General features: G+C 42.2%; 1 protein-coding gene across 1 annotated transcript in view; it reads left to right on the plus strand.

The window, feature by feature from the left end:
• The first annotated feature begins 1,439 nt into the window (after nt 1-1,439).
• Nucleotides 1,440-12,249, plus strand: part of MYO16 (myosin XVI) — a 357,599-nt gene continuing 346,789 nt past the window's right edge. Inside the window, exon 1 of the mRNA XM_040336205.1 lies at nt 1,440-1,922. Within this exon, the coding sequence (XP_040192139.1) occupies nt 1,895-1,922 (28 nt within the window). The 5' untranslated portion in view covers nt 1,440-1,894. The remainder of the gene's footprint in view (nt 1,923-12,249) is intronic.

Consider the following 12,249-nt stretch of genomic DNA (forward strand, 5'->3'; position numbering starts at 1 on the left):
ATTTTCCATCGAAAATTCTGACTGTGTGTATGCCCATCGGAGAAATTCCATCGTAAATTCCGATGAATTCCATCGGAGATTACATAGAGAACATGTTCTCTTTTCTTCCGATGGAATTCCATCAGGATTCCGATGTGAGTTTGGTTGGGCTAAAGCATGATTGTGTGTACAGGGCATTAGTGGTTAAGGTGACGGAGTCCTCCCATCATCTGAACCATGATGTTTGGGGGAGGTCACCTTATCATCTAAAGTTCTAAACCAATAAAAGACTACTAGCAAGTTGTGCAACTGTCTGTAGTAGGCTCTCCTCCTCATCACACACTCGGTGTTATGACGTTCAAATTTGTTTTAAAGTCTCTTAGTGGTTCAGGCGATGAGGTCATCCCATCATCTAAACCATGACGTTTGGGGAAGGTCACCTTATCATCTAAAGTTCTAAACCAATAAAAGACTACTAGCAAGTTGTGCAGCTATCTGTAGTAGGCTATCCTACTCATCACACACTCGGTGTTATGACATTCAAATTTGTTTTAAAGTCTCTTAGTGGTTCAGGCGATGAGGTCATCCCATCATCTAAACCATGACGTTTGGGGAAGGTCACCTTATCATCTAAAGTTCTAAACCAATAAAAGACTACTAGCAAGTTGTGCAGCTATCTGTAGTAGGCTATCCTACTCATCACACACTCGGTGTTATGACATTCAAATTTGTTTTAAAGTCTCTTAGTGGTTCAAGCGATGAGGTCATCCCATCATCTAAACCATGACGTTTGGGGAAGGTCACCTTATCATCTAAAGTTCTAAACCAATAAAAGACTACTAGCAAGTTGTGCAGCTGTCTGTACTAGGCTCTCCTCCTCATCACACACTCAGAGTGTTATGACATTCAGGCATTTCAGATTCAGAATACTTTATTAATCCCAAAGGTATTTTGCAACTTCTTGAAAAGCCTTGGTATTATTGACCATTGAAAAAAAAAAGTGAGCGCTCACTGCACACGCGCTATGTTTATCCATCAGCCAAATTGCAAGATAATTAGCAGTGGGTCCCGGTGAGTTGAAGATGGGGTTTACGTCTCACTGGCCAACATTCTAAGTTCTGTTATTTTACGCTTTGGGACAATCTACGGTTTATGAAGTTAATGCACAACACGAGACATGGCAGTCTAAAACAAACACCGCTTGCCTTTTTCTGCCAAGACTCTTTTGTTCATCCTAGTGTTACATCTGTGGAGTCAGATTTCACTTTGAACCTTTCTTTTGACAAATGGATAAAAATTCAAAATGCTGAATAGAGATTATTTTGAACAGCTGTTATACCAGCCTGTGTCACACAACAACTGCTGGTGCCTAAAAATAATCTTTATTAACAGCAGCAAGGAATCTAGTCATGTATGACTGAAGGCATGCTTCGGCAGTACAACGTGACACCCCCTTTTTTTCTGCAACTTCATACAATTAAGCCAGCAATCTTTGCTGCTATCCGAACACTATAGAAAGCTATTAACAGACAAGATTGTGAGAGCCGCAGTGCTGCAGAAGCAGAAGCAGCATCACACCTCTAATCTGAAGGAATGAGCCTGCACACCAGTCATATCCCTCTCTTCCCAATGATGTGGGATTAATAGGAACACATAGCACATATACTACGCTGGCACGTGCAGTGGCTATGCTTCAAGACACACGTACGGGTCTATGGTAACTTCAGCAGACAGGTGAAAATGAATAGAAAGCCTCCTCAGTACCTTGGAATATAAGCTGTATTGAATAAATAATGCATTGAGGGGTGAATCGGATACCTGATGGAGGAGTCTAAATAATGCACATCTATACACAAGAGTTTTAGCAGCGAAGAATGCAGACAACTGGACCTAGGCTATCGGGCAAGATTGAAGAATGTCTCACTATCATTTTATTAAATGCTGTGAGTACTTCTTTTATGAGTCTGTATGTGTTTAATTGGTGAGTGTTATATGCTTTTTGATTGGGATGAATGAGAATGTTGTGTTTCACAGGCTCTGTGATTACTGAAGCAGCCAGTGCTGTCGGTTACAAAAAGCACAAGCTTTATGTACCTGCATTGTACTATATACTTGACATAACTGTAGCAACTATCAAGCTTATGTTTTATTAGCCTGTACTAATCCATATGCAACCAAATATGTGTCTAGTGAAGAATGAAATGTGATTCTATTCCATAACATTGCTCCAGTGTATATTAATCATGCCCTGTGCGTGTACTGCACAAGACTGCAGTTTACTTGAAATCTAAAAATACAATTTTAAAATAGATAGAATCAGCCACAATCAATGCAACTTGTTAGGTTTCATGTGAAAACTGGTAAACATTGTGCCAGTCCATTTGTCCTAAGTGTGTTCTGTCAAGGTCATTCATAATAATATCTACTGCATATTGTAATTCTTGAGGATCATCATTGAGGAATGAATTCCTTTGATGTCTGTGATGGACAGACAGATTTTCTTGCTTTGAAGCAGCTGTATAGCTACCAGGTTTTATTCTATTATAATGCTGTTGTGATTAATGTTTTCTAATTGTTTTATTTTTGTGTTTCCTTGTTGCACCAAGCATTTAAATGCATAAGATTGTGTGGTCCATGTTCAGATCAAATACCTAAGATCAGGCTATTGGTAGTTCATATTTGAGAGCAATGAAACTGAAGGGGGGGGGGGGGGGGGGCGCATTAGGTGGTTGTGGATTCTGCTGTAATAGTAAATCTTGTCAGGGTTATGGCTTGTGCCAGCTCAGGCATTAGAAGCCATTGCAGCTAAGGCAAACTGGTATTTTACTATTTGGGATTGGAAATACCCGTGATTATTTTCAGCAAGGGGGCTTAGTTTGTGGCTAGTAACTTATATATAGTGGCACTGTAATATTGATAGAAATTATGTATTTTTGTAAATATTGTACATTTTATGACAGCCAAACTAAACTGAGTATATGTCAAATACCCATGAAAAAACTGTCTTGATGGCTTTTATTTAACCTGATTGGGCTTTTAATGGCCTGACAAGTGGTCTCGGTTTGTATTGCTGTACATTTTACAACAATTAATAGCAGTTTTGTGTATATAATATATATTGGCTAGGTTTAATATTTAACATGCAAATAATTGAGCTTGAATCCTAATGCCTAGTAGTGTTACTATAGCATGTACCAGAAAACCAAAATAGGGGGGCATGGTAGGCTATAGTTGCTCAGGATAATACAATTTTGTGACTTTACTATAACGAAGCACATATGCAGTCCTCTGTAGAAAAAGCTCCACCCATTAAACTGATGTCTCTTATGGCTGTCCATAAACATTGAAAACATTTACAATTGAATCCAGTTGTTACCAGTAGCCTTATGTTGCCCTTATAGTAAGGTTGACATTGTTGATAACAGGACCTTAGGGAATTTACCCATTCTTTAACCTAGTACAGACATTATTTTCTATATTATAGTATACTATGGGAGTTATTTACGAAAGGCAAATCCACTTTGCACTATAAGTGCAAACTACAAGTGCAAAGTACACCTGAAATTGCACTGAAAGTGCACTTGGAAGTGCAGTCGTTGTAAATCTGAGGGGTAGATCTGAAATGAGGGGAAGCTCTGCTGATTTTATCATCCAATCATTTTTTTCCTTGCATGTCCCCCTCGGATCTACAGTGACTACACTTCCAAGTGCACTTTGCACTTGTAGTTTGCACTTATAGGCCCGGATTCACGAAACACTTACGCCGACGTATCTCGAGATACGCCGCGTAAGTGTAAATATGCGCCGTCGTATTTATGCGCCATGCCCACAAAACTAGATACGCCTGAAAATAGGCTTCATCCGCCCGACGTAACTTTTCTACGCCGGCGTATCGTAGGCGCATATTTATGCTGGTCGCAAGTGGTACTCCCATTGATTTCCTATGCACCTATGCAAATGAGGGAGATACGCCAATTCACGAACGTACTTGCGCCCGGCGCATAATATACGCGCTTTGCGTAAGTCCTACGTCCGGCGTAAAGTTATTCCCCATATAGGAGGCGCAAGTCATGCAAAGGTATGGACCAGGGAACACAGCCGAGGTATTTTACGTCGTTTACGTAGTACGTAAATAGGGCTAGGCGTAGGTTACGTTCACGTCGTAGGCAGTGATTCGACGTATCTTAGGCAATTGTTTCGATTCTGAGCATGCGCACTGGGATGCGTCCACGGGATGGCGCATGCGCCGTACGTTATTCGTAACTTTATGACGCTCAGTCCTTCATTTACATGGGGTCACGCCTCATTAGCATGGCTCACGCCCACTTCCACCTATGCTCGCTTGCGCTGAGGAAACCCAGCATAGATTTGAGAGCAACTGGGGGCGAGTGCTTTGTGAATACTGTGCTTGCCTCTGTGCGCTGCGTCGGCGTAGCGTATATTCGATACGCTACGCCGGCATAAATATGCGCCAGTGTCTGTGAATCCGGGCCATAGTGCAGAGTGGATTTGTCTTTCGTAAATAACTCCCATAGTATACTATAATATAGAAATGAATGTCTGTACTAGGTAAAAGAATGGGTAAATTCCCTAAGGTCCTTTTATCAAAGTGGATTTGCCTTTCGTAAATAACCCCCTATGTGATTTGTATGCAGACTATGCATAAAGAAAATGCTTTTTTAGATCTTCTAAAGAACACGCTTGGTTAGCACTTGGGGCCAGATTCAGATTCTCCTGATACGCTGTCATATCTCTGTTTCTATCTATGCGACTGATTCATAGAATCAGTTACGCATAGATATCCATAAGATCCGACAGGTGTAATTGTTTTACACTGTCGGATCTTAGGATGCAGTACCCCGGCCGCCGCTGGGGGGAGTTTGCGTCGTAAACCAGCGTCGGGTATGCAAATTAGGAGTTACGGCGATCCCCGACGGATTTTCGCGTTCGCTACGTCGCCGCTAGTCTAGTTTCCCGTCGCAAAGTTAGTCGTCATTTTGGGTGCCCTAACTTTAGTCAGCAATCGTATTGCTGTCTAAAGTATGGCCGTCGTTCCCGCGTCGAAATTTTTAATTTAACGTCGTTTGCGTAACACGTCCGGGAATACGGAAGTACGCTATGCGCGTCGCCACTCGAAAAAATGACGTCACGGCATGCAAAGCACGACGGGAATTGCGAAACGGAGCATGCGCAGTAAGTCCGGCGCGGGAGCGCGCCTAATTTAAATGGCACACACCCATTTGAATTGGCCGCCTTGCCCTGGAGGCTGCCAGCGTAGTTTTCATCGCAAGTGCTTTGTGAATCAGGCACTTGCGATGAAAACTTGCGGCGGTGTAACGTATCTACGATACGTTACGCCGCCGCAGTTCTATGTGAATCTGGCCCTTGGTTACTTCATCAGCTTCTGTAGAATCCAACAGAACTACCAGAATTAGTGCTATTTTTTTTTTTATTATTAGCTATCCCAGGTTTATTATTCATCACTACTTTGCACCACCTCGCATCAAAAACACATTTGTAGACACCTTCTTTGGAGAGAACCTCCTTGTTGTAACACTGCCCGGCTAATTTTCTGTATGGGATCTCCTCCTGCACATTATTTGTTCCCATTCTTAAAGAGGAGCTCCAGGCTCCCCCAAGATAATTAAAAGTCAGTAGCTACACATACTGTAGCTGCTGACATTTAATATAAGGACACTCACCTTTCCAGGGATCCAGCGATGATCTCACCCAAGATGATTCTTTCGTCAGCTTCAACTGCAGGCATCAGCACCCCTTATAAGAGAAACAGGAAGTGAAGCCTTGTGGCTTCACAGCCAGTTTCCTACTGTGCATGCGTGAGCTGCGCTGGACCTTGTGAATGGTCCCATAATCTTCTGGGACCTGTGATGTGTCTCAGAAGACTACATGGGAAGGAGGGGGGTGGGGAAGGCAGAACTTTTGGCTCAGATCAATGTGGTGATCTAAGCCAGAAGTGGGAGTGGGTACCAGTCAAAACCATGTACCCGTTCAACCTCCAAAAAAGGGGGAGAGAATGCAAATAAGCGGAACTTCACCTTTTCTGTGAAGTTCTGCTTTAAGATAACAGAACTAGTGAGTGTTATCCATATGCCAGTTAGAACTTTTTTATTACTAATTATTTTGCTAGTTTGCACCCCGATTTAGCCCTCCCAATGCCCAATGTAACTCTACCTAGGCAAACAATCTACCATGAATAGAGTCGATCCCAAAATTTGGAATATGTTAGACTTAGACCACATGTGTGTCCAAGACGAATACAAATTCATTCACTCTGTTGTTTTGCAAGGACCCAAAGCTGCTTCCAAGACTGTTTCTACCCAATATCATGAATGAATGAATGAATGAATGAATGAAAGAAAACTTATATAGCGCAACACATGCAAACTTAATAGCCATCTTCTGCTGTTGCCTATACATCCTTTACATCACTGCTAGTGTAACTAGGTTCCATCCCTCTATATTAGTATCTGTGGTAGATTGCAAAAGAAAAGCAGTCCATAGATGAGTCTCTTTGTTTTCGTTCAACAAAAAAAATTAACCTGATTTCCCCATCCACACATTCGAGATGTATGAGGGAATCCTACCCGCTGTGTCATTGTATTATGACAGTGGGAGACGTCCCCGCCAACAGAATACACAGTACAGCTCTGCAGTCTATAGCCTACAGCACGATCGAGCAGGGAAAATCTGACAGAGGTTGTACAGAAGATGACCAGTAGATCGACTTCTGTACAATCACAATGGCCATGCATGGATCAAAATGTGCCCAGTCCCTGCTGAACTGGTCAAATGTTGATCCATATATTGCTAGGTTAAGTGTGTTTCAGGCTATTTTTAGGCCACGTCATTTTGACAGACGGAGTTGCAAGGAGCTTCTCAAACCATTCAGAAATTTGTTGCATAATTTGCTCCTCTGTAATACACTTAGGGCCAGATTCACAAAAGGGATACGACGGCGTTTCTCCTGATACGCCGTCGTATCTCTGTTTCTAACTATGCGACTGATTCATAGAATCAGTTACGCATAGATATCCCTAAGATCCGACAGGTGTAATAGTTTTACACCGTCGGATCTTAGGATGCAGTACCGCGGCCGCCGCTGGGGGGAGTTTGCGTCGTAAACCAGCGTCGGGTATGCAAATTAGGAGTTACGGCGATCCACGAAGCTTTTTCCCGTCGTTACGTCGTCGCGAGTGTTAGATTTCCATCGCAAAGATAGGGCACCTTTAACATAGTGTAAAAGTACTCCACCATGTTAAAGTATGCCTGTCTTTCCCGCGTAGCTTTTGATTTTTTTTTAAATCTTTTATTTTTCCCGGCGTAAATCTTTTTTCACGTCGCGATTCACAAAACGTCGGCGCGTCGTAATTTCGCGCAAAGCACGTCGGGAAATTTGCGACGGGAGCATGCGCAGTACATCCGGCGCGGGAGCGCGCCTAATTTAAATGGTACTCGCCCCATTCTATTTGGCCCGCCTTGCGCCGGACGCATTTACGATACACCACCGCAAGTTTCCAGGTAAGTGCTTTGTGGATCGAGCACTAAACCTGAAAACTTACGGCGGTGTAACTTAAATGGCTTACGTTTCCCCGGCGCAATTGTACGTGAATCTGGCCCTTTGTTCTTCAGGAGTTCACTCACCTCTAGCCAAAAATACAACCAGACCTAGAGGTTTTTTGTCTAAAGCTAAAGCCAGAGCTGCAGATATTAAAGTGATTGTAAATGATCACCTTGTAAAACAACCCATTCAGTTTAAAATTGAAATGAAAGGCAAAACATTTGTGTACAGATATAAAAAAAACATAAATACCTTTTCATCCTTTTTTTTTAGTGATCACATTCCCTCTGTTCTCAGCTGCATGACAGCTGGGAGGAGGAGAAGCAGCAGTACATGATCTTCCCAGTAAAAGGCTGTGCAGGGGAGGTGTGTCAAAACAAGTAGGCATAGCTAGAGAACTGACCATGGTGCTTTCTCCTGCTTAGTGTGGTCAGTTTTTAATAGGAAACCAGAGGGACTGACAGAAACACCAGGGACATTCGACCCATGTGTACTAGGCTTTAATGTGAATAGACATAAACAGTTACAGTATATTCACCCATTTGATTGCTACAATTAAAAAAAAATAAACCTCATCTCAACATCTACAACCTGACTTCAGTCTGACTGTGAACCAGAATCATATTGGATATATGAACAGCTGCATAACGCAAGGACTATCCAGTAGGCCTTTTATTACATAGTCATTGAGAAATTTTGGAAATCTGACAGATCCATAGCTCTCAACTGTCCCTGATTTCGAGGGGCTGTCCCTGATTTGGAGCAATGTCCCTCTGTCCCTCATTTTGGCCATCATTTTGGTCTGATCCATATAGATGTATATAAAATGCACCTTTTATCTATCAAAAAGTGTTTCCCAGAGCTTAACCTTCCATCGGATTTCTAAATTGCTGCATTTGTAAATTCCAAAAGCCAATATAAAGGAATAGTAGTGGTAAAAAAAGCACTTGTGGTTTTAACCAATCGTATTTTTTGTACAATTCTAATTTATGGGGGCGTGGCAAGGGGTGTGTCCTATGCCTGCATACTTTTGCTGATAGGTGTCCCTCAATCCCATCTCAAAAAGTTGGGAGGTATGCAGATCCATTTCAAAAAGAATCTGACTGACTTCACTTTCTTACTAGTGCCAGATGTAACTAACATCAGTTGAAATTAGATTAACGGCAGTTTTACGGCGGCAGGTCGGCTCGGCTGCACGAGATTGCGTAATATTACGTCATCTCGCGAATCAGGCAATAGGGGCTCACCCCTGGTCCCGACGCGTGTGCCTGGTGGGTGGCGATCACCGCCGGGCACCCGCGATCGCTCGTTACAGAGCGACAACCGGGAGCTGTGTGTTCAAACACACAGCTCCCGGTCCTGTCAGGGGGAGAAATGCTTGATCATCTGTTCATACAATGTATGAACAGCGATCAGTCATTTCCCCTAGTCAGTCCCACCCCCCCTTCAGTTAGAAAACACACAGGGAACATAATTAACCCCTTCCTCGCCCCCTAGTGTTAACCCCTTCCCTACCAGTGGCATTTTTATAGTAATCAATGCATTTTTATAGCACTGGTCGCTATAAAAATGCCAATGGTCCCAAAAATGTGTCAAAAGTGTCCGAAGTGTCCGCCATAAGGTCGCAGTACCGATAAAAATCGCTGATCGCCGCCATTACTAGTAAAAAAAAAATACTAATAAAAATGCCATAAAACTATGCCCTATTTTGTAGACGCTATAACTTTTGCGCAAACCAATCAATAAACGCTTATTGCGATTTTTTTTAAGAAAAATATGTAGAAGAATACATATCGGCCTAAACTGAGGAAAAAAAAAAGTTTTTTTATATATTTTTGGGGATATTTATTACAGCAAAAAGTAAAAAATATAATTATTTTTTCAAAATTGTCGCTCTATTTTTGTTTATAGCGCAAAAAATAAAAAACGCAGAGGTGATCTGCTCTATTTGTGGGAAAAAAAGGACACCAATTTTGTTTGGGAGCCACGTCGCACGACCGAGCAATTGTCAGTTAAAGCGATGCAGTGCCGAATCGCAAAAAAGTGCCCCTGTCATTGACCAGCAATATGGTCCGGGGCTGAAGTGGTTAAGTGCCAAAAATCCATTTAAACAAATTCAAATACTGCATCTCCTGAAACATGTTTTCTCTAGTTTCTCCAGTTTCTCAGAGCAATTTTATGCTCTAGATTTTTATCTGTATTATATTAATTAGAAACATGCATATTCCAGCAGCAGCCCAATCATTTGCACTTTCAAGGACAAAACAACATCATAAACGTTATATTTTTTTCTTAACCTTATCTGGAGTATTTTAGCATACTTTTTAACTGCTTCCTGCTCGCCGTATAGTAAAATGACGGACAGGCGGGAGCACTCTCATTCCCCACGGTGGCGTGCAGTGCAGCGATCGGTAGTACGCCATGTCCCTGGGACACAGGGCATCACTATTCAAGGAAAAGTGCCTATGATGTAGGCTCTTTACCATGTGATCAGCTGTTTCCAATCACAGCTGATAACTGTGTAAACAGGAAATGCCAGTTGTCGAGATTCCTCTCCTTACGCTGACAGTGTGTGAGGAGAGGAGAGCTGGTAAGTGGCATTCCTCAGCGGGGACATCTGCACTGAAAATCAGGGCACTGATTATTAGTGTCCTGATTATCAATACAGCCCCAACAGTGCCCACCAGTGCTGCCTGTCAGTGCCCATCAGTGATGCCTTTCAGCGCCCATCAGTGATTTCTGTCAGTGCCCATCAGTGTTTCCCATCAGTGCTACCTATCAGTATCCATAAGTGCTGCCTATCAGTACCCATCAGTGATGGCTATCAGTGCCACCTATCAGTGCCCATTAGTGCTGCATTTTAGTGCCTCCTCATCAGTGCCACCTCATCAGTGCAACCTCATTAGTGCACATCAGCGAAGAAGAGAAATTACTTATTTACTAAATTTTATAACAGAAACTAGGATAAACTTTTTTCCCCCCAAATGTTTTGGTATTTTTTAGTTTCTTTAGCAACAACAAACAAACTCAGTGGTGATTAAATACCATCAAATGAAAGGTCTATGTGAATAAAAATGTTGTTTGGGTACAGTGTTGTGTGACCGCGCAATTGTCATTCAAAGTGCAATGATATCAACTGGACAGGAAGACTGTTATTTTCAACAGTCTGTGAACCAATGAGATCTGATAATAGTCATGTGGCTGAAAATAATTCTATTTACTAAAGGCACTTGGAAGTGCAGTCTCTGTAGATCTGATGGGGACATGCAAGGAGAATAAAGAACAGCATTTTTGCTTGTACATTATTGGATGATAAAAACTCAGCAGAGCTTCCCCGAATTTCAGATCTACAGCGACTGCACTTTCAAATGCACTTGTAGTGCATAGTGGATTTGCCTTTAGTAAATCAACCCCATAATATAGCTTAGTAAATTAAACTTTGAATTTGTTTTAATGTGTGAAATAATTCATATGCATTATATTGTGTATGACTTAAGTAATGACTGGACTCTTAAAAGAGCTGCACAATGAAATAAACAGATATAGTATAATGAATCAAGTAGAATTTAAATGGACATCAACGTTGATTACCGTATTAATCGGCATATAACAGGCACAGGCGTATAACACTCACCTTCATTTTAAGAGGTAAGTTTCAGGAAATGTTTTTTTTTTTTTAAATAAAGAACTTTGAAGCAAAATAAGGGTCAGTGACCATCAATGCAGCCTGATCAATGCCCATCTGCAGCCTCACAATTGCCCATCAATGCAGCTTCATCAATGCCCATCCGCAGCCTCACAATTGCCCATCAATGCAGCTTGATCAATGCCCATCTGCAGCCTCACCATTGCCCATCAATGCAGCTTAATCAATGCCCATCTGTAGCCTCAAAATTGCCAATCAATGCAGCTTGATTAATTCCCATCTGCAGCCTCCCCATTGCTATGAATGCAGCATGATCAATGCCCATCTCAGGGAGGGGGCGGGATGAGCGTTGACTGGCTTCTATGATAGACAGAACACTGGTCCAATGTCGGCCCAGGAGACAGGACTTCCTATTACAGAGGCCACTGAGTAAACAGGAGTTTCTCGCTGTATGTACTATGACGGGGCTCGTCTCACCCCACTCCCTGTTCTCTCTGAGGACAAAAACGAGAGTATCTCCCCCTAGGTGGGACTTTAAAGGCCAAACAAAGTGTTGAAATATAAAAAGGTTTATTAGAAACAGGTACACACAATGGCAATTGGTAGTGGTACACGTCACAAGCACCTAATGTACATATAAAAAGACAAGTAAACAAATACCCAACAATAAAACAGCACATACTGTACGCCACACTAGGTGTGACAACTAGACAGAAATGTCTCCTATTGGATGATAGATAAATACCCGACGCATTTCTGGAAATAGACCGTCATCAGGGGCCAAAAATAAAGAGTAGTGTTGTTGTGGTTCTTTTTTCACACGAACCAAGCCATTTAATGGGTATAGACCATCCCTGGCTGCCTGCATATATAGAGAAAGCATGTGCGTCTGAGTGTTCCTCAAGCCCAGAGGGATTGGGAATAAGTGGGCCCAGGTCCTTCCGGTGTATTGATACCAGTTCAAGTCCTGCCAAAGTCCCAGTCCACAATGCCCTGGATTCCTATCGGAGTCTAAATAGACCCAATAAATCTTAAGATTCAAAGC

Source organism: Rana temporaria, chromosome 2 (assembly GCF_905171775.1).
Source record: "Rana temporaria chromosome 2, aRanTem1.1, whole genome shotgun sequence".
Taxonomy (NCBI): domain Eukaryota; kingdom Metazoa; phylum Chordata; class Amphibia; order Anura; family Ranidae; genus Rana; species Rana temporaria.